Below are 23,611 nucleotides of genomic sequence, written 5' to 3'. Positions count from 1 at the left end.
GCAAGAATCTGCGGGAGTCACAAAGATAGAGTGATCAATTTGGAGGTCAGCAACAGTTGGTGGGGTCCTGTGTGCAGCCAAGATGGTTGATACAGTGTGGCTTGTATGTAGAATGTGCACTGCAATTTGGAAGGAAACAAATGAAACACAGGGAAGAAGAGAAAGGAGGACAGACGTTGGATACAGTAATGCATTAGAAAATAGCAACAAAGGAAAACAGCACTGGGTTACAGGATGGAAGAAAAGCCATCAGACAAAAATCTAACAATGGAAAATCCAGGATGGAATAATAACAATATTATGAAAAGGATAATTGCTACTAATCATGTGGCACAGGTGCTGAGTCGCAGATAGGCACAACAAAAAGATTGTCCAACAAAGCTTTCAGTCAAACGAGCCTTCATCAGAATAGACAAAACACACATGCATGTGTGAACACAACTCACACACACACACACACACACACACACACACACACACACACACACAAAAACCACAGTCTCTGGCTGCAAGGGCCAGATTACGAGCAGCAGCACACTGATGGGAGAAGCAACTGGGTAGTGGGGTAAGGAGAAGGCTGGGGCAGGGTAGGGGTAGGGGACAGTAAAATGCTGCTTTTGGGAGCATACAGGGATGAGGTGGGGAGAGGGTAGAGCAGCTAGGTGAACCCGGGAGGTTAGACAGAGGGCAGGGGAGGGGGGGGTGGGTGGGTTGCGGGCAGCAGAAAAAAGAGAAGTAATCAGTGGGTTGTTTAGTGGTGGAATGGAAACAGGGAAGGGGATAGGTTGGTAAGGACAGAGACTAACAAATGTGCGTGCATGTGTGCTGCATGCTTTGCATGTGTGTGTTGTCTATTCTGATGAAGATATAGTGAGTAGTAACTACCCTTTTCATAACATTGTTATCTTTCCATAATTGTTTGTATGCTAATTTGATTCATTCTTAACTGAAATGTTCAGTGCACATCACTCAGCAACCGCCTTCAGAGGTAATATGGCAATAGCATTACATACTTTAAGTAGTTGTTATACATACAAATCTCCAGACTTTACTTCTCAACATTTCTCTCTTGTGAGACTCAATAGTGTTTCATGTTTGTAGTGTTCATGGCCATGAAATGGTTACCCAAATATTTATTTTGTTTCAGCTCTTCATTTCTGTTTTTGATAGTTTAAATAAGGATCACAGAATTCATTATTGGAGAGAACAGAGTGTATTTCATTATCTCTGTAATATTATTTTACCAAAATTTTAGTTAAAATAGTGAAAATTATGGTAGCTTATATACACACATTATGATTGTAGCAATCCATTGATTAAACAATGGAAAATTTGGGATGGAGTACAACAGTGCGTGCTATTCATCCCTTTACCTCCCCCTTGTTTCTCATGTACCTTTACTACTCATCCCATCTGAGATCGATGATCGCTTCAGTCAGGCAACCTGGAGATGGCAACAGCTGTGTGTGTGTGGTGTGTGTGTGTGTGTGTGTGTGTGTGTGTGTGTGTGTGTGTTGCCTGTATGCCACTCAGTGCCTCCTCCATGTGGTGAGTAGCATCACATCATCCATGACTACTGTATTTGTTTTTTCCACATACATTGGCTTTTCATCAGAGTGACTGAAAACTTTGCATACAGAGGATGAAGGGAAAAAAAGATTTTCCAAAAATTGTTCCCTGTCTTCAAAATTTCATTAGTGATAACAGTATCACTATATGATCCAAGAGCAATGTTGAAAGCATTGAAACTATATAGTTTTAACGTTACTACAACATTTTCCGTACTGAAATGGCTTTTCTGTGGGCTCTGATTCCAAATAGCCATGGCAATAAAATGGATATGTGCTCAATTTGTACATGTCACTGCAGAAGATGTTCAGTCAGTTGACACAGCATTGAGGTCTATAAGTTGATTTTCACTTTTCCCATGGTATTATCATTATTATAAAATTATTATTATTATATGTAGCAATGTCAACCCAATGTCATAAGGAAACCAGAATACAAACAAACTGAAACCATTAAATAATTGTAATGTTTTAGTTCTAATTGGTAGTTCAAATGATGGCTACAAAAGTGATGGAAAAGGCATCTGTTGAACTGAAATTATGTGCATATATGAACATAATGTTTATCAACATACCACTTAGTTATGACCTGATTAAGGTATCTCGTGTACATCAAGAATAGGAGAGCTCAAATATTTGTTTCTGAAAAATCTGCTACAGGTCAAAAATATTAGTGTTATAGACAAATAAAAATGTAAGAAGATTCCATACACGCTGTGGACTTCACTTAATGGCCTTGGCAAGAAATATTTGTGTAACATAATTATAGCTCATAGGGAGGAAAAAATAACCAAGTTGAGGTCAAATAAGTTACTGCTAAGTTGGCCATCAGACTGTACAGATGTTTTTTTCTTATAAGCAATGTGGGAAAGTCCAGGAAAATGCAGAATATTAATGATCAGAACTGCTTTGTGACTGTCAAATAAACAATTAAGCTAGCAGTTACCACAAAGATTCAAGTGTCTTCAAAGCAGTGCTGGTTGAAAAAATATTGGTCACACTTTTTAAAAAAAAGTGACTACAGTGTAACTTTATCGCATTCTGAAGGTCACAACATCACACGACAACACACTACATGATGTTATATGCCACGGTGGAAGAGCTTGTGTCCAAACTGTTATGGTGTGGTAACTGTCTACTACACATATGTGACACCTTCAGTTATGGAAGCAAGTAAATAGTCTTACCATCAAAGTAGCTGGCTACAACATCCCTCTTCTGGGATGGCACATAGGATTAAAATTGACTCAGCTTGTGCTGGCTCCAGTGAGGATGAAGGGGTGTCACCTCCTGGGGCTTTACATCTCAGTGTCCTGTATGGGCAGTTGGGTGAGGAGAGTAGAATGAGATGTGTCTGTGTGATTGCACTGCATCAGTTCACATTTGACACTGGGATCTGTGGGGGTGCAGTTGGGAGATATCAGGACTAGCTGAGTTAGAGGAGAAGTGGGAAACCACTTTATGGTCACTGTAGAGTGATGTTGGTGGGAGCAGTTGCCCCTCCAAAGAAGCAGCAGCAGCTGCTGATGATTATGCTGTGGCTACTGCTGCTGCTATAATGGCAGCAGGGGAGAAAGGATGAGGCAGTGGCTGTCACATACGTAGTCTTGACTATTAGTCATAAGGGATGGTCGGCATGGATAAAAGTTGGCTCCGCAACTGGTTTTGATGGTACCACCAGTGGAGTCTTTCAGTGTCTAAGTTGTAATGCCTCTGGACACTTATGGTGGTAGTGGGGAGACATCCTGGATGTCACCTGTAAGCTTGCCTCTAAGGAGCAGTGAAGATATGCTGTATGCCATCTCAAGTGAAAAACTCCACAAAGGGTTTGGAGGTGAGCTTGAGGCTGTTAGCAGTTACCAGAGCTCATGGGAGGCCTTTGATTGTGAACACCTGCATGAGTGCTTTAATCATCACCTATGTCATCATGGAATACAAGCTGGTGACATGTGGGAACTCTGTGAAAGGGTCCTTGACAATTAGCCACATTGAGTTGAGAAAAGGCCTGCAAAGTCTATTTGAAACTGGTCATAAGGAGCAGCAGGCTGGGACCAGGATGAAAAATGTGTTGGAGGTGATGCATGCAGGAGAGTGCTGTCAGGATGTGAGCAGGCAAGTGCCTTGATGTGTTTGTCAATAGTTGGTCAGTCAGCACAGTGGCAGGCTAAGGGCTTCATCTTTATGACACTCAAATGATCATGTGAAGCAGCATCTGTATGTGGTTCTGGTGCAATGATTGATGCCATGACTAGAAAGTCATTTAAAGTGAATAGAACCTCTGAATCGATATGGAAGCACACAAACTCCTGTTGGTCAAATTCTGCATTGACACCAGCCAGGAGTTGGGAAAAAATGTCTGCATTCACATGCTGGTTGCTTACTTTGTATGTGATGGAATACTAATGTGTAGATAAAAAGAAGGCCCAACACTGTAAGGAATGTACAGTTTCACTGAGCAACAATAAGCAAGAGCCTAATAAAGTGAGCAAAGATTTGTGATTGGTCATTCAATGGAGTTTAACATCATAGAGATATGTGTGAAATTTGTATACTGAGAACATAATTGTGAGAGCCTAATTTTAAATTTTAGCAAATTTTTGTTGGGTCTTATTTATTGTTTTGCAAATGAAAGCTATCAGCTGTTCTGGCCCTTCTGCTTCCTGGTGTTAAAGGATGATACAGGTACCATGCTGGAAAGCATCTGCGGCAAGAATTGAGGGTTTCATGTGTCAACACAGCACCAAACGAGGTGTCCTTTGTGGTGGTCCATTGACGAGCGAAAAAACATATTGTCACATGTGATTGGCAGACAGGTTTGGACCCCCTTGTTTTGGAGGACACTGAAGGGTTGTGCAATCCGTGCTAATTTTCCATATTGGTCCACCTTGCTCATGATAAATTGTAGTTATTGTTATGTTCTGGGATGGGGATGTACCGTCAGTGATTTGTACATTGTGTTTGGTAAGAGCTATCACATTTTTGTTTGTAATGAATCCCAGGTACTTGACCGAATATTGAAAAAAATTACACTTTAGGACAGCACTTCGTTAGGCAGAAAAAAGTGAGTGCAAGTCTCCAAGATGCTCACAGATCTCAGACCCCATGATGATTATATTGTTGAGGAAGTGGTGACATGACAAAATATCTCAGATCAGTTGTTCCCGAAAAGAAAGGAAGGAAGATTAGGGTTTAATGTCCCATCAACATCTAGGTTATTAGAGATGATCCAAGTATCTTTGCAAAAAGGCAAGTGCACTAGAAAATTCAAAATGTAGGCATTGGTATTAGTAGACACCAAATGGGGTGTTCAGAAATATCATCTGTTTGGGGTATGGATGTAAAGGTAGTTCCAAGTATGCCTCTGACATATTGATTGGGCAGGATGGGATAGCCAATAAAATGATTAAAACATTATATCACATAGTCGCACCTCCATTAACTCAAATAATCAGGTCATCTTTTGAACAGGGATGTGTTCCTGATATGTTGAGGTATGCAGAATTTAGATCTCTGTTCACGAAAGGGTTGAGGGAAAATGTCATCGTATTTCTATCCTAACAGTCCTGCCAGAATGGAGAAAGTACCTTCAATGCAAATTCAAAATTTTATTGTGAAAAATGATGATATTCTAAGTAATCAATCTGGATTCCAGCAGGGGAAAAACACTCTGGATACTGTGAACAACTTTATTGAAAAGATAAGCAAAGCATTAGATCAGAGGTGTAAAGTTGCAGGTGTCTTCTGTGATCTTCTAAAAGCCTTTGATTCAGTAAACCATGACTCGCTGATCTACAAATTAGATAAATATGGAAGATTAAGGGCTGTGTTCAGCAGTGTTTTACATCATTCCTGCAGAACAAAAAAACCAAGAGCAACTGTCATTCCAAATGCAGTGAATTATTATTCTAAATGGAGTACAGTATCACAATGAGAGACTCAAGGCTCCATTCTAAGGCCAATGCCTTTCCTATTCAATGTAAATATTTCACCCATAAATGTAAATTTCGTATCAGTTCCATTTGCAGATGATAATTCTGTTTTAATAGAAGCTGATAGTGCAGAAAAAATCCTGACCGTGTTGTGAGCACACTCAATACCCTATAGAAAACTAATTCCAGTTAAATGGGTTGAACATGAACACTGCAAAATCCTGTATGGCACACTTCAAAACCAAACATTCAAAATGTGAAGAGCTTAAAGTATAGTATACTAATCAACTTACAGAAGAACTTGATACAGTTAAATTTCTTGTGTTAAAAGTGTAAAAGAACTTAGGATGGAATAAACATGTTAAATTCTTATCAAATAAATAAAATAGTTTTGCATCTGCAATGCAAATACTGGCAAATGCTACTGACAGGAATACATAAAAAATAGTGTATCTTACTTATTTTGAAACTGTCATTAGGTGTGGTACAGGTGTGTAAATAAAGTTTAAAGGCTGCTCTCAAAACACAAAATTCATTGAACACTTTCATATATCAGACTAAAATTCTTCAAAATAGATGCCTTGAGAAGCCACACACCACTGCCAATGAGATTTCCAGTGCTGGTAAGCTCCCTGGAACTCCTTAAACAGAATGCTGTTCAAAACCCTTGTCAAAGCCTTTTGGACCACTGTGACACTATCATACCACTTCCCTTTCAGGTCTCTCTTCATCCAGGGGAGCAAAAAGAAGTCACTGGGGTGAGGTCAGGGCTATAGGGAGGCTGCAGCAGCATTGCCATGTTGAACTGGGTTGAAACTTCAGTGATGGTGGGGCAGGTGTGAACGGTCACATTGCCATGGTGGAGAATCCAGTCGTCTTTCTTCTCTGAGCGGACTCGGCAGACTCGATCCCTCAAACAGCGGACCACTCCAGTATAATACTGACCATTGACAGTGTGCCCAGCAGGCACAAACTCTTTGTGGATCATTCCTTTTATGTCAAAGAAAGCAATGTTCATGCTTTTCACATGTGACTTGCTCATGCAGGCTTTCTTTGGCTTTGATGATGTGGAGGTGTGCCACTCCGAGCTTTGCCTCTTCAGCTCTGGATCATGTTTGAAGACCCAGGTCTCATCACCAGGTTTGGTTTGTAAACATTCAAGCATTTCCCGCGAAACAGCCAGGTGCTGCTCCTTCTTTTCATTGGAGAGCACTTTAGGGACAAGTTTCACGCACACTTTTCACATCATTAGATCTTCCATGAAACACAGTTTGGTGATTCAAACCCACTTCATCTGCAATCATTCTGATGCAGAGACGTTGGTCTCTGTTTAAAACTTGACACGCTTTGGCCAGATTTTCTTCAGTTCTGCTCGTTGAAGGTCTTCCTCCAAATATTCGCGGCCATCTTTGAACCTCTTGTGCCACATGAAAACCATGGTACATGACATGGCGTATTGTTTATAGGCCTCTTGAATCATTTCGAACATTTCCATACTGGTCTTGTTCAGTTTTACACAATATTTGATCAGATACCACTGCTCCAAGAGACACTGCATTTTGTATGCTCCAATTTCTCAGTGACATTTTGAAACAGTCACTCCCTCCACCTGCGACGTTTTCACTCGAGCATTTCACTGGCAAATGCCAATACTTAGCTCACTTAGCCAGCACATCCCCATCCCCCACGTGACGCAGGTGGTGAGACCGGTCTGTGCGCGCAGCACTATTCAGGAAAAAATCAGTCTTGAACTTTATTTACACACCCTGTATGGTTTTCTGGGACAGTTCAAGTAACATATCACAGATATTGAAGCTGCAGTAGAAAATTGTTGAATACATGTGTACTGCACGGCAAAAAGAACCTTTCATCCATTATTTCAAAAACTACAAATTCTGTTTCTTCCCTATAAATTTACAAAAATATAATTTTCTTAGACAGCAGACAAAAATTATTTGAGGAGAATCATTTTAGCCATGCCCCCAATGTGACAAAACCAGAGAATTTTATGATTCCCTTGCACCAGCTGAAATTATATGCACAGACTCCATTGTGTATGGTGAAGAAAATATATGATAAATTAATTGGCAAAAACATATGTAATATGAAACCAGATCATCTAAAAAATAAAGCTGCAGAAGCTTTTGTGCGAGAAATGTTACTATTTGGTAGAGGAACTCATGAAGGATAAACTGATTATGTGAACTAGATTTCACTTAGTATTAGATTTTTTTTCTATGTCAAAACTGTAGGATGAAGTGGTTATTGGCGTTGGTTATCTGTTTGTAGTGAAGTTTTACTACAATGTTTGACATGTCTCGTGTACTGGATTGATTTTGGTGATGTATGTTACGAGACTAATACATCATAGTTCCATAGAGACTCGCCTTCGTTACTGGATTTACAGAACACAATTTGTGAATGAATTTGTGGCCAGTTACTGTACCCCCACTGAGAGAATCTCTGCTCTCATAGACCAACACCTTCAACCTATTACCCGGAACCTACCCTCCTATATAAAAGATACCAACCGTTTCCTCCACCGACTCTCCACAGTTCCTGTCCCTTTACCACATGGCACTCTGCTCGTCACTGTTGATGCCGCCTCCCTGTACACTAACATTCCTAATGCCCATGGCCTTACTGTTATTGAACACTACCTTTCCCAGTGCCCTATGGATTCCAAATCAACAACCTCCTTCCTAGTCATCATGACCAACGATATCCTCACCCACCATTACTTTGCCTTTGAAGGTGTTACCTACAAACAAATCCGGGGTATGGCCATAGGCACCCACATGGCACCATCGTATGCCAACCAATTCATTGGCTATCTAGAGGAGTCTCTCCTAAAAACCCAGAATCCTAAACCCCTCACCTGGTTGAGACTCATTGATGACATCTTTGCTATCTGGATCGAAGGTGAGGAAACCCTGTCCACATTCCTCCAGAACCTCAACAACTTCTCCCCCATTTGCTTCACTTGGTCCTACTCAACCCAACAAGACACCTTCCTAGATGTTGACTGTGGTGTCACCGCCAGACACCACACTTGCTAGGTGGTAGCTTTAAATCGGCCGCAGTCCATTAGTACATGTCGGACCCGCGTGTCGCCACTTTCAGTGATAGCAGACCGAGCGCCACCACACGGCAGGTCTAGAGAGACGTACTAGCACTCGCCCCAGTTGTACGGACGACGTAGCTAGCGATGCACACTGACGAAGCCTCGCTCATTTGCAGAGCAGATAGTTAGAATAGCCTTCAGCTAAGTCAATGGCTACGACCTAGCAAGGCGCCATTAGTAACATTGCATGTATCTATGGAGTCTCACTTATATCGTCAGTAGCGATGTACCACAAGGATGGATTAAAGTTAAGTATTCCAGCAGCTACGTACTTTTCTTTATAGCATTCATTACGTATCCTGTTTCAGACCTCACGCCATCCTGCTTAAGCTTAGCGCGTGCCTTTCGGCTTCCTCGCATTGTGTCTAGGCTGTCTTGCCTAGACACAACATTGACCTCCACCTCAAAGATGGCTACATCAGTACCTTCGTCCATATAAAACCTACTAACCACCAGCAGTACCTCCACTTTGACAGCTGCCACCCATTCCATACCAAGAAGACCCTTCCATTCAGCCTAGCCACCCATGGTCATCACATCTGCAGTGACGAGCAGTCCATCTCAGAATATACCGAGGGTCTCACTCAAGCCTTCACTGACCGTAATTATCCTCCCAACCTTGTACAAAAACAAATTTCCGGTGCCTTATCTTTCCAGTCTCCAACCACCTCCCAAAGTCCCATTGTCTGGCTAGAGGGGAGCATTCCCCTAATAACTCAGTACCACCCAGGACTGTAGCAACTGAATTACATTCTCCAACAGGGTTTTGATTGCCTCTCGTCGTGCCCTGAAATAAGAAATGTCCAACCCACTATCCTTCCTACCCCTCCTACAGTGGTATCCCGCTGTCCACTGAACCTACACTATATACTCGTCCATCCTCACACAACCTCTGCTCCCAATCCCTTACCTCATGGCTCATACCCCTGTAATAGACCTAGATGTAAGACCTGTCCCATACATCCTGATACCAACACCTACTCCAGTCAGGTCACTAACATCACTTATCCCATCAAAGGCAGGGCTACTTGTGAAACCAGTCATGTGATTTACAAGCTAAGCTGCAACCACTGTGCTGCATTCTATGTAGGCATGACAACCAACAAGCCATCTGTCCACATGAATGGCCACCGACAAATTGTGGCCAAGAAACAAGTGGAACACCCTGTTGCTGAACACGCTGCCAAACACGATATCCTTCATTTCAACGGCTGCTTCACAGCCTGTGCCATATGGATCCTTCCCACTAACACCAGCTTTCCTAAATTGCGCAGGTGGGAGCTTTTGGCGCAATACATCCTATGTTCCTGTAACCCCCCTAGCCTCAACCTTCATTAGTCACTGTCCTCACCCATCCAGCCCCCTCCCTGTTTCCATTCCAGCACTACATAGTCATCATTTCACTACCACACCCAGTCTTTTTATTTCTCTCCTTTTCCACTGCTCCCCTCCCCCCCCCCCCCCCCCCCCACCTCTCCCCAGCCCTATGTCTAAATTTCAGCACATCACTGTCCGCCACCCCCAACCATACTATCCCTCCCCCTCCTCACCCCAGCCTCCTCCTATCCCCACCCAGTCGCCACTCCCATCATGCACTGGTGCTACTGCTTGCAGTGTGGTTTCAGTTGCCTGAGATTGCAGTCTCTCTCTCTCTCTCTCTCTCTTTCTCTCTCGCTCTCTCTCTCTCTGTGTGTGTGTGTGTGTGTGTGTGTGTGTATTATTGACAATGATCTTAATGGCCAAAAGCTATAATTGTGAGAATCTTTTTGTTGTGCCTATCTGCGGCTCGGCATCTCCGCTATATGGTAAGCAGCAACTTTCCGTCTCTAATATTGTTAAGTTTGTGAATGAATATAGTTAAGACGTTGGACTCATGATCAGGAAGAGTAGGGTTTTAGATCCCTGTATGGCCATCCAGATTTAGGTTGTCCATGCTTGCCATAAATCATCTCAGAGAAATGTGTGAATTACTTGTTTCAAAATCTATGATTATTTCCTTCCTCCTTTTCATGTCATATTTGAGCATGCTATCCATCTCTAAATACTTTGTTGTCAGTCCAACCAAACTGACTGGAATCATGTGCAACAATCAGATCTTAGAGGGTCTCTTGCAGCACATGATGAAGAGGACTAGATCAGTTGCCAAAATACATAGTGAGCATAGAGTCTTTCCCAGACAATAAAAAATTATTTCTGAGGAACTGTACTAGATATACCTGTATGGTTTGTTGTAAATGGTGGATTAATTCTTGAAGATTTTATGGATACACTTGTAAATGTGCTCTTGCAGCATGAGTTACAGGAATTTCATCCATGAGTAGTGTTTCAGAAAGGTGGTGCAGTGCCACACTTTGGAGTTACTTTTTCACTAGTTCTAGGATGAAACTTTTGTGGACAGATGGGTCAATGGATGATCCAGTATCATGGCCATCACACTCACCATACATAACCCATCTTGTATCTTTTGTATGGGGTTATGTTAAGGATAAAGTGTTCATGTTGCCACTTCTTGATATGCAGTCTCTTATCAATACAAAATTCTATACAGGTTGCAACGGAAGAGATATTGGCAAAGACATGGTCAGAAATTAAGTATCATCTAGGTGCTTTTCGGGCAACAAAGAGAGCATGTATGGAAGTGTATCCATAAAAAACTGAGTTAAGTTACCATTTGCAACAAACCATATAGCTGTATCTTGCGCCATTTCCTAGAAATAAATTTTCGTAACCAGGGAAAGACTTTAGGTTCACCCTGTATGCATCTATCATCTTCAACCTGGCAGTATACTGGAGAGTGTACCTCCTGTGTATCACCCTGGAAAATTTTAGGCCTCACATATTTCTTGTGTTTGCCAAATGATAGCATTGTTGTTCAATTTTTTAGGGTAGCATGATGACAATTATGCTGCCAGTAAACATTTGTGAAAGCAGCCAAAGGAATCTATTGTAGATATAGTAATATGCAGTGTTCTGTTTCAGAATGTACTCTGTGACGTGCATGATTTTTATTCCTCCATGACAACACAAGTAATTCTCCTCCGTGTTTTTTTCATTAGTGTTAATTTATTTGTTTCTAGTTTTTATTTATTCTTCCTACACCTCTCTTTCTAGTTTGTCTTCATTTTTCCTATTCTGTTGCATGTTGCTTGTACTGATTATTAATGTCTTACTCATATGTGTGTTTTTATTCAAGTTTCTCTCCTTTTAATCTTCAAATTGTAAACTTTACTTGATATCAGTTATAATTTTAGATTTGGTTGCCATCTGAGAATGTCATACTACCTCTCCCTCAGCCCAGAAGTAGGCTTTTTTTTGTGTCTAGCTATTTTAAAGATACATTTCCTTCTACCCATTTTGGCATATTTACCACCTGAAACGAACTCAATTTCTGAAAAGTAGTTAATTTTATTATCTCTTATTTGTAAGTGCTTGGCAAAACGTGATGACATTATTAAATAGGAAACACTCCCTTAACATTCTAGAAACTCCCTTAACATTTCGGAACTATTTCCTATTTAATATGAATTATAGTTTAATTTATTCTGTACTTGAGATTTATCCCTCTAGTTATACCTCACTGTAGGAAAGAATACAAGGATTTCTGTTGTCAAAATCTATTTATATTGTGATGTTAGTTTTTACTGATTTATTCTATGTCTACAGTCTTCTAACTGTAGATTATGTGGGTCTAAATGTATTTAAGCACTGTGTTTGATACAATACGAGAATTTTGCAGCATTCCACTTTGATGTCTAATGAATTAGTTCAACTGCTCCACATGCTTACAAACTCCCTTAAAGAAAAGTTCTTAAAATAGAGGAAAAAGTCCCTCAGCTTTATACGCAGTGTTTTCAACACATACCATCCATGGCGTTCTGTCACTAAAACGAAATAAGGAGTAATGAATGTCCTAATGTGAACTGTTGTTGTTTCCTTCTTCAGTCTTAAGCTTGATTTGATGCAGCTACCCACACTAATTTACCATGCGTAAACCTCTTAATCTCTACATAACTACTGCAACATAGACCCATTTGAACCTGCTTACTGCAGTTAAGCCTTTTGTTCCCCACAGACAACTCTGTAGTTAGGACAACCACAGCTATGAGTAGTCATCTTGGGTGTTAATAACCACTTCAACTGTATTTAATCCTTTATTATTGGATTGCTACTGGTTTTTTGGCACTAAAAAATGAAGCGGTGGCTTTTAGTGCCACAAAACTGATCGTGATCGAATAATAAAAGACTGATTACAGCTGAAGTGGTTATTAAGACCCAAGTTGTCTTTTGCCTCCTCCTACAGTTTTTACCACCCGCCCCCTCCCACCACCTTCACATCCCAACACACATGCTCGTTCCTCCATGAACAAAGCCAATAATAGCTAAATATATTTAAACATGAAAATACTGAAAGTTTCTCCCTAAGAATTAGGCAGAAAGCTATCTTGTAGCAGCAACAAAGGATAAGATTTTGCTAAGAAACCTGCATGTCTAAGGATCTAAAGTAGCTGGTTTATCCTAAATACTCCAGCACTTTCTATTTCCACGCAGAGCAGTGAGTAGCGGCAAAAAAAAAAAAAAAAAATCCAGTATTGTGAGATGATGATGTAATATTCTAATAGCAATATAGAGAAAACTTATATGTTGTACTTGATAAAGGAATACTTGAAGAGGTCCACACTTGTTATTAGGAAAGTTGTCCAAGAAGTTCTGCTTATTATTAAACAAAGAAATAAAAAAGCTAACAGAGGCTATGAGACATACCATATAAGAACTTCTTGGGTTAGCAATTTAAATTATCTTGCATAGTACTTACATGCATGTCTGAGTGAATAGATGCTGTTGACAGTCCACAGCTGTACAGAATACTTTGAAATTAATTTGTTTACTGCAGATTCCTTGACATCAGCACAGTACTAGAGGATAAAATCTTATTAGAGCAAGAAATGAAAAGCTTGAGGCAACATTTTTCCCAGAGTTGTATATACACACAATCAATGTTGTAGTCACAACTGTGAAGTTCTCTTTTCCTTGTATAACCTATAGATCACTACTTACTCAGGGTGAGATCTGAAATTGTGAACATCTTTGTGCCAAGATGTTTGCATTGAATTCCTGGGTGCTGAAAAGTATTCTTGCATGGTAACCGTGCATATTAATGTTTTCATCTGTCTTCTCTCTTCCCAGATGCATACACATGGTGTAGCAATTCAGAAGATCATCATATGTGTCTGAATCTTGTACACTTGCTTATGTCTTCATGTTCATTTAAAATTCACTCTATGTTTAATCCAGCCACAAGTAACATTCACCAGCTATAAGATGAACATCTTGTCCTCAAATTGTTCACAGTATTAAATAACTATAGTCACAATGTATGTATACAGGGTGTTACAAAAAGGTACGGCCAAACTTTCAGGACACATTCCTCACACACAAATAAAGAAAAGATGGACATGTGTCCGGAAACGCTTAATTTCCATGTTAGAGCTCATTTTAGTTTCGTCAGTATGTACTGTACTTCCTCGATTCACCGCCAGTTGGCCCAGTTGAGGAAGGTAATGTTGACTTCGGTGCTTGTGTTGACATGCGACTCATTGCTCTACAGTACTAGCATCAAGCACATCAGTACGTAGCATCAACAGGTTAGTGTTCATCACGAACGTGGTTTTGCAGTCAGTGCAATGTTTACAAATGCGGAGTTGGCAGATGCCCATTTGATGTATGGATTAGCAAGGGGCAATAGCCATGGCACGGTATGTTTGTATCGAGACAGATTTCCAGAATGAAAGTGTCCCGACAGGAAGACGTTCGAAGCAATTGATCAGCGTCTTAGGGAGCACGGAACATTCCAGCCTATGACTCGCGACTTGGGAAGACCTAGAACGACGAGGACACCTGCAATGGACGAAGCAATTCTTCGTGCAGTTGACGATAGCCCTAATGTCAGCGTCAGAGAAATTGCTGCTGTACAGGTAACGTTGACCATGTCACTGTATGGAGAGTGCTACGGGAGAACCAGTTGTTTCCGTACCATATACAGTGTGTGCAGGCACTATCAGCAGCTGATTGGCCTCCACGGGTACACTTCTGCGAATGGTTCATCCAACAATGTGTCAATCCTCATTTCAGTGCAAATGTTCTCTTTACGGATGAGGCTTCATGCCAGTGTGATCAAATTGTAAATTTTCACAATAAACATATGTGAGCTGACGAGAATCCGCACGCAATTGTGCAATCACATCATCAACACAGATTTTCTGTGAATGTTTGGCCAGGCATTGTTGGTGATGTCTTGATTGGGCCCCATGTTCTTCCACCTACCCTCAATGGAGCACGTTATCATGATTTCATACGGGATACTCTACCTGTGCTGCTAGATCATGTGTCTTTACAAGTACGACACAACATGTGGTTCATGCACGATGGAGCTCCTGCACATTTCAGTCGAAGTGTTCATACGCTTCTCAACAACAGATTCGGTGACCAATTCCATGGCCTCCACGCTCTCCTGACCTCAACCCTCTTGTCTTTCATTTATGGGGGCATTTGAAAGCTCTTGTGTATGCAGCCCCGGTACCAAATGTAGAGATTCTTTGTGCTCATATTGTGCACGGCTGTGATACAATACGCCATTCTCCAGGGCTGCATCAGAGCATCAGGGATTCCATGCGACGGAGGGTGGATGCATGTATCCTCGCTAACGGAGGATATTTTGAACATTTCCTGTAACAAAGTGTTTGAAGTCACGCTGGTACGTTCTGTTGCTGTGTGTTTCCATTCCATGATTAATGTGATTTGAAGAGAAGTAATAAAATGAGCTCTAACATGGAAAGTAAGCATTTCCGGACACATGTCCACATAACATATTTTCTTTCTTTGTGTGTGAGGAATGTTTCCTGAAAGTTTGGCCGTACCTTTTTGTAACACCCTGTATATGTGTGTATGTAAGTATGTGTCTCACATAATGGGCACCTCTTACTGCTCCATGCTACTGCTTCATGCAATCACAAAAATGAATTACATGCACTAGTTAAAAAAGTTAAATAACTATAGTTTGAGAGATGTAAATGATGGATCAAATGTAAATGTCTGTAGAGAAGCTAACATTAGGCACAAACAGCACAACATTAATCAGGACCTCATAAAGCAACATATGAGGGATATGTTGGGTTTGTGATAGAAGAAGAGAATTTATGTACAAGATGTCAAAAACTGGTGCAGAAGAGACATAGAAAGAAATTAAAAATACAATTGAATCTTTAACTTTTGGATTTTCTAAAATACTTCCATCAGGAGAAAACAAAATTTGAAGAACGAGGACAGGAAATAACTCACACACAGATGAAATGTCTACAAGCACATACACTCCTGGAAATGGAAAAAAGAACACATTGACACCGGTGTGTCAGACCCACCATACTTGCTCCGGACACTGCGAGAGGGCTGTACAAGCAATGATCACACGCACGGCACAGCGGACACACCAGGAACCGCGGTGTTGGCCGTCGAATGGCGCTAGCTGCGCAGCGTTTGTGCACCGCCGCCGTCAGTGTCAGCCAGTTTGCCGTGGCATACGGAGCTCCATCGCAGTCTTTAACACTGGTAGCATGCCGCGACAGCGTGGACGTGAACCGTATGTGCAGTTGACGGACTTTGAGCGAGGGCGTATAGTGGGCATGCGGGAGGCCGGGTGGACGTACCGCCGAATTGCTCAACACGTGGGGCGTGAGGTCTCCACAGTACATCGATGTTGTCGCCAGTGGTCGGCGGAAGGTGCACGTGCCCGTCGACCTGGGACCGGACCGCAGCGACGCACGGATGCACGCCAAGACCGTAGAATCCTACGCAGTGCCGTAGGGGACCGCACCGCCACTTCCCAGCAAATTAGGGACACTGTTGCTCCTGGGGTATCGGCGAGGACCATTCGCAACCGTCTCCATGAAGCTGGGCTACGGTCCCGCACACCGTTAGGCCGTCTTCCGCTCACGCCCCAACATCGTGCAGCCCGCCTCCAGTGGTGTCGCGACAGGCGTGAATGGAGGGACGAATGGAGACGTGTCGTCTTCAGCGATGAGAGTCGCTTCTGCCTTGGTGCCAATGATGGTCGTATGCGTGTTTGGCGCCGTGCAGGTGAGCGCCACAATCAGGACTGCATACGACCGAGGCACACAGGGCCAACACCCGGCATCATGGTGTGGGGAGCGATCTCCTACACTGGCCGTACACCACTGGTGATCGTCGAGGGGACACTGAATAGTGCACGGTACATCCAAACCGTCATCGAACCCATCGTTCTACCATTCCTAGACCGGCATGGGAACTTGCTGTTCCAACAGTAAAATGCACGTCCGCATGTATCCCGTGCCACCCAACGTGCTCTAGAAGGTGTAAGTCAACTACCCTGGCCAGCAAGATCTCCGGATCTGTCCCCCATTGAGCATGTTTGGGACTGGATGAAGCGTCGTCTCACGCGGTCTGCACGTCCAGCACGAACGCTGGTCCAACTGAGGCGCCAGGTGGAAATGGCATGGCAAGCCGTTCCACAGGACTACATCCAGCATCTCTACGATCGTCTCCATGGGACAATAGCAGCCTGCATTGCTGCGAAAGGTGGATATACACTGTACTAGTGCCGACATTGTGCATGCTCTGTTGCCTGTGTCTATGTGCCTGTGGTTCTGTCAGTGTGATCATGTGATGTATCTGACCCCAGGAATGTGTCAATAAAGTTTCCCCTTCCTGGGACAATGAATTCACGGTGTTCTTATTTCAATTTCCAGGAGTGTATAAAACTATGATGGTCACTATCTTTCAAAACTAATTACATCTTTGTGCACTAAAGTAAAGGAAAGAATGAAAGTTCAAAAGAAGCCATTCATTATATTTATACTTTTTAAGTAAAACATAGTTACAAGTATTTTTGTTTCATTATCACAATAACAGAAATTTCATAAAGAAGACAATAAAGAAAATAAAAATGATAATTGCTTACATGCTTGCTTGATGTTTGGCACACATAGAAACATGTAACAGAACAGATATGTTACCAGCCTCCAAGCCACCATCTTTTTTTATTTTTTATTTTTTTTTTCTTGTTTACATACGTAATACAACACAAGCAGATATCCATACTTTGTGTGACTGTGTGTTTGACAGTGTATACTTAAACCAGAAAAAGAGCAGTAGGTTGAAAGCCGGTGATCTCTCTGTGCTGTTGCATGTTTCTATGCATAATATTAATTAGCTATGGGTGAGGGGTGCCTTTCCTCACTTTTGGTTGTTTTGTTAGCTTTACACTATGTTTAACTAACAGAAGTACAACAGTTATAATATTACAGATCATTTTTGTCCCTGTTTAGGTTTCTTAGGAGTATACCTAGCTGGGTATGTGCTGGAGACAACAAAGAGTTGGGAAGCGGTGTTCCAGACAACTGCTGCAATAAATTTAATTGGTTGTGTTATGTACGTAATATTTGGAAGTGGAGATTCCATTGTGTGATGTTGCCAGAAGCTTTTAATGAACAAAGTATTCAATATTGTAACACTAATACAAACCAGAAGAAATAGAACTCATGGTCCAGTCTCTGTGCCATTCATTCAAATTTTATGTCAGTTGAATGGGTTTCACAGACTTCTCCACTTCAGGAAGTGTATGACTGGCATGCAGATTATAAATGGAAAGTTAATTGGACAAGCAAATCAGACTATAAGTATTCACTAAGACTTAAATGGTACTATAATTGTTAGGTAGGCTCAGAGACTGAACTCTTAAAGTTTGGGTGTCAACAGATGAGAGAAGGACCTAAGGAAGTCAATGCCTACTTGTCTACATTTTCTGGTGCTCCCAAGTACTGTATGTAGATTTATGATTGTGTGCTTGGCTTCAGACTGCCAGAAAGTAATCATGGTACTCAATCTCTCAAACTTCAGTTGCTGACAGACAAAAATTTCAAATGGGCCTACTGTCTAGACCAGAGCTGAGGACGTGAGCTGCCCGCGGGCTTTTGTATCACCTTTTGTCTTGTGGGCATGATGCATGTGCAAAGATCTCTTACTCATGAACAGGACTGCCAATAATACACAATTGACAGCTCGAGTTTGTATTGACATTACTATTCTTTGCATTGTCATAATTATCACAGTATGACAATGTAATGAATACTTACAAGCCAATATAACATGTACATAGTACTTTCAGAAGTGTTGCCTTAAAAACCAATCTTCTGTTATAGAAAAGTGCCATGGAATGAAAAAGTAATAATAGTTACTTTGTAACAATTCTGTCACAGAGAAAAGCAAATGAATTTATGCAAGTGTGCAGGCATTTTTGTCTCTTAAGACTTTGGATGTTTTCATGCTAGTTGGGAGGGGAAAAAAGGAAGAAAATGTTCAAAAACAACATTGACACCACTAGCCTACTTTACAAAAATATGGCACATCGCCATAATCAGACCCCAGCTCTGCCAGGAAGGATTTAAAACTGCTGATGCCCTAAACCATGCTATTTCAATTTATCAACTGTTTGTACAACAATGTCCATGACATGACTTATTTCGGCACATTTTGCCAGCAGATCAGCGTGAGTTGGGATGCTTTGTATTGTTGCTGGTATTTTCTGCTAGATACCAACTTCTTTCACCAGTTTGTTATTAAAGCAACTACACCAGACTTTTGACCACTCGTTGCAGGAGCTCCACCTGTTGCAATCAACAAAGATTTCCTCTACAGGAGTCCTATTTGTCATCAAGGTTTCCTAAGTAAAAAAGTATGTCATCACCCTTGGTTGTATCATGCATTGGCACTAAATCAAGGAGTTCCCTCATCAAGTTGAACTCAGTGTCAACACCTCGTACAAGTACTGCAAGCTGAGTGTCATGTGTTACATCTGTGATTTCATACAAAACCACAGAGAGAGAGAGAGAGAGAGAGAGAGAGAGAGAGAGAGAGAGAGGGGGGGGGGGGATCTGTAGTCTTATCTTTGTCACATTTCCACTTAATTTGGTATTTCTTTTATGCATCTGCACACTGTTTCCATGAAAGGGGAACTCTTCCGAAAACTGGAAGAGACTCTGGACACAAGATTGTTGTGGCAGTAACAAAACACTGTTCAACAAGTTCTCCATTGCTGAAGCGACATGCTGTTTTGGTTATTTTAAGAGATATGTGATAGCTCACTCTCAATACGCCATCATGTTGGGTGATACGGTTCTCTTCATGTAAACACGTTAAAAGGGAGAAGTAAAATCGAGGGTAAAATTATGTAATGCTTTATAAATAATTGTAACATTTTCAAGATATGACATATATCCATATGAACTTTCTCTCTTTCCTGTTTTGGGTCAAGAAGTTTGGCCTTCCTTTCCACAATACCCAAAGCGATTACAAATTTATCATGTGGGTTGAAGTATAAGGATTCAATTGATTTTCATTTTGAGGGTCTTAATGTCTCATCAGCCATTTTATTCTCATTAATTTTGTCCTACCACGAACACCAAAGAAACTTCGATACTGATAACACTAATAACACCAAATTAACAGGCTCACCTTGCAACGTGAGCACCAATAACAAACGAGGGATGTTTGCCGAGAGGTGGAGGAGGAACTGCTGGCTGACAGCACTCATGGGCAAACAGTTTGGGCCCTCATGGACACCCATGCTCACCATAGCACTTTGGCTGCCCTTGGTCAAGACTGTTGTCATTTCTTTGACAATTCAGTATTAAATTCAAAACAATGTGGTCATCGTTATATGTATGTATTTGTGTTATATCTACTGTGAGCATTGCATCAATTACCTCTCTAACGGAAGAGTCATTTTTTCCCCTCAGTTATAGTACCCTTATTTAAATGTATTAGCTGTCAATTTCTGTTTCTCAAATATATTTAAAAAATCACTTTCTATTTACGCATGTTTCTCTCAGCAACTTCCATTCACAAGAAATTATAATCTAATCTGTAGTTTTGTTCTCTACACGCTATGATTTTTATTGTTAGAGATATGGTGGTGTTTTTTTTTTTTTAGGGGGGGGGAGGGGGGGGGAGCACTCCATGATTGAATTCAATTTATACGGTTAAAGGAGTAACTTTTATAGCACCTTTTTGTTGTATTCAAATTATTATTTGTTCCTACATGAGAGTATTTTACATTTTTTAATATTCTTACCAATATGGAACATCAGAAGATATACTCTTCAATAACCGCATGATATGCAGAAGGAAAGCATGAATGCTGTGATATTTCCACAACAGAGCTTACATGTCTGTGATAAAATGTAACATTCCAAATGAATTACATATAACAAAAATAATACCTATTAAAACGTTATTTTATTTTATTTTATGTAAGTATTATTGTTCATCTTGAGGATGAACTGAAATTGTCTATAATAGTTATAATGTGAACAAAAAAACTTTATCTGATTCATTTTCATAACGATTGTTGTTGGTCAGTTTGTTTACCATGTGAAGAATGTGGGTCATGCTTATTGTTCACTTATAAAGTGTTATTAGTTAGTAATTATTATGTTAAAAATATAAAATATTTAAGGCTTTGTCAGAAAATAAGTCTCTTTTAATCTAACTCTTGAAATGTTATGAGGTAAACAGATTCCACTGAAACTCCTTATTAACGCTCTATAACAAATGACGTGTGCTGCTTCAGCTAAAGATGTCCATCATTTAGGGCCCTATTAACCAAAGCAATTGGGAGAAGAATGTTTAGTGTCATTAATGTAGATTGCGTAGAAAATACAGTTGTCTGCTTCTCTGTCTCATAATCAGTTTCATGAGTTCTGTTGTTTTGAAAGACTTATGCCAGGCCATTGAAACACATGTAATAATAAGAATGATTTATTGATATCTTTGGGTTCTGTTTTCTCTTTATTTCACCTGACGCATATAATAATGACCACTTGAAGACTGTTCTCTGCCATACTGTACATCTCTCTTAATCTGTCTCCCCCATCACCACCACTCTTGCTCTCCTTCATAGCTCACTGTCATTGCTTTGCTATTTCTGCCTTGCACTGTTCTATTTTTCCCCCCACGATTTTATACCTACCAAAAATAACTTCTGTAGTTTGCCAATGGCTTGCTGGCTGTAGCGAACATAGTTTTATTTGTTTATTATTTAATTCACTACGATAAAGATTACCAGAGTAATTGAGTTGAAATATATGTTCTACTCAGTGCAATCTGTTAACCAGTCACTTGAACGACATCTAGACTGATTTTTTTCCCAAAGTGTATTTGAGATTCAATTTTTGTTTCCAGCTTGTCTTTTAAAAGATGTGTTTGTTGACATGAAATATACTCTTGGTTAAAAATTTTGTACTGTGTTGCACACATTTTGTTATGTTTCTTTGTAAAGCAGTTTAATGACAAATATTATTCATCTTTCTGCAAGAAAAGTTGATTGATTCAGTGATATGATACTAGACTGGCACATTTTTTTGACAAAATGAATGCTTTTAAGAAGACAAGGTAAACCTATCGCATGACAATTTCTTCTCTGTTTCAATGTCATCCACATTTGCTTTTATTCTGTTGTATCTTGGACACATTCTAACTTTTCTGTATGTTAATAAGGTAAATTAGAAATATGCTGTTTGTTCTTTTAGCAGTATTTGCCATCCTGTCATGCCCTTTTTATTGTCATTGTCTGAATGTACATGAAAAGTATTATTATTAAACAGGTTATTACAATATAAAATCAAGGGAGCTTCCTTACTTATGATGTTAATATTGCCCACTTTCAGCTTAAATAGAAATGTGTTAATGTACTTTCCCTAGGTGGAAAGTTACACCTTCAATATTTTTATTTGTAACTAATTATCAGTAAAATGGAATTCACAGTAGCCAGTTTAATGAAGTTGACTGCTAAGAATAATTTGCTTATCAGAGCAAACAGAATTTCTTGGCCTTGAAGCAAAAAAACTTTTTTTTTTTTTCTTTTTTTTTTTTTTTTTTTTTTTTTTTTCAAAGGAAAAGTTAATTTATTTTTGACATTTATCTTTTTAGGTCAATACAATTTGTCCAAATTTTTCCATCCACATTTTAATTCAGTCTCAATTTAGTAAATAATCAGTGTTAGATCAGGGAAATGATGCTGTCAGTATATTCTCAATTTAACTTAACATACTAAGGATGGCTTCAAAAATAAATCCAACAGGAAGGGTCATACACCAGCTTATAACACTGTAAATCACAAAGTTGTTAAGGAATCTATACATGACTGTAAGGGTTGATAAGGTAATGCAGTTCATCAAATGTCATTAAAAGGACAGTATGATTTTTCGTTATTTTATAAGACAAAATGATAGATGGAGAGCATGAAAAGGTAGACTAACAAAAGGCGGCATTCCAACTCCTCTGTCATAAAACATTGATACTAATTTGACAATTACCTATGAAACCAGAGCATTGATTTATGTGGATGCTACTGCAATTTCCACTAAAGAGGAAACTTCCTACGAGATAGAAAATAAGCCTTGCCTGTATCCTGGATGAGCTATCCATTTGCAGGACCAATTGCAGACTTCTGGTACAGAGCCGAGTGGGAGGTCTGAATCAGAGGCTCATAGGGCTGTACTACAAGCAGGGAGGCAGCTACATGGGTAGACAGGGTTTTGTGGCATGGACTGTGTTGTGGGTCGGCAGGAGAGCCAACACCATGTTATTAGAGGAAGCCGAAAGGCACGCGTTTTAGCTCACACAGGCTGGCGTGAGGTCTGGAACAGGACACGGAAATTAGAATTTAGAAAAACGGACGTAGCTGGTGGAATACTTAACTTAAATCCATTAATGATGAGCGTCGCTCTTGACTGTACATTATTCACAATATCAATAGTAACTGAACATGGCGCCTTGCTAGGTCGTAGCAAATAACGTAGCTGAAGGGTATGCTAACTATCGTCTCGGCAAATGAGAGCATATTTTGTCAGTGAACCATCGCTACCAAAGTCGGTTGTACAACTGGGGCGAGTGCTAGG

At 40.5% G+C, this 23,611-nt stretch overlaps 1 protein-coding gene across 3 annotated transcripts in view; it reads left to right on the top strand.

Annotated features, from left to right (window-relative positions):
• The window catches only part of LOC126456995 (solute carrier family 17 member 9), a 105,900-nt gene extending 86,323 nt beyond the window's left edge, over nt 1–19,577 (top strand). For all 3 annotated transcript variants that reach the window (XM_050092961.1, XM_050092959.1, XM_050092960.1), the window contains one exon: nt 17,981–19,577. In XM_050092961.1, the coding sequence (XP_049948918.1) occupies nt 17,981–18,120 (140 nt within the window). In that variant the 3' untranslated portion in view covers nt 18,121–19,577. The remainder of the gene's footprint in view (nt 1–17,980) is intronic.
• The last annotated feature ends 4,034 nt before the right edge of the window (nt 19,578–23,611 follow it).

This window comes from Schistocerca serialis, chromosome 2, assembly GCF_023864345.2.
Source record: "Schistocerca serialis cubense isolate TAMUIC-IGC-003099 chromosome 2, iqSchSeri2.2, whole genome shotgun sequence".
Classification (NCBI taxonomy): Eukaryota; Metazoa; Arthropoda; class Insecta; order Orthoptera; family Acrididae; genus Schistocerca; species Schistocerca serialis.
The sequence above is the reverse complement of the archived record's forward strand: the minus strand, read 5'-3'. Positions and strand labels throughout refer to the sequence as shown.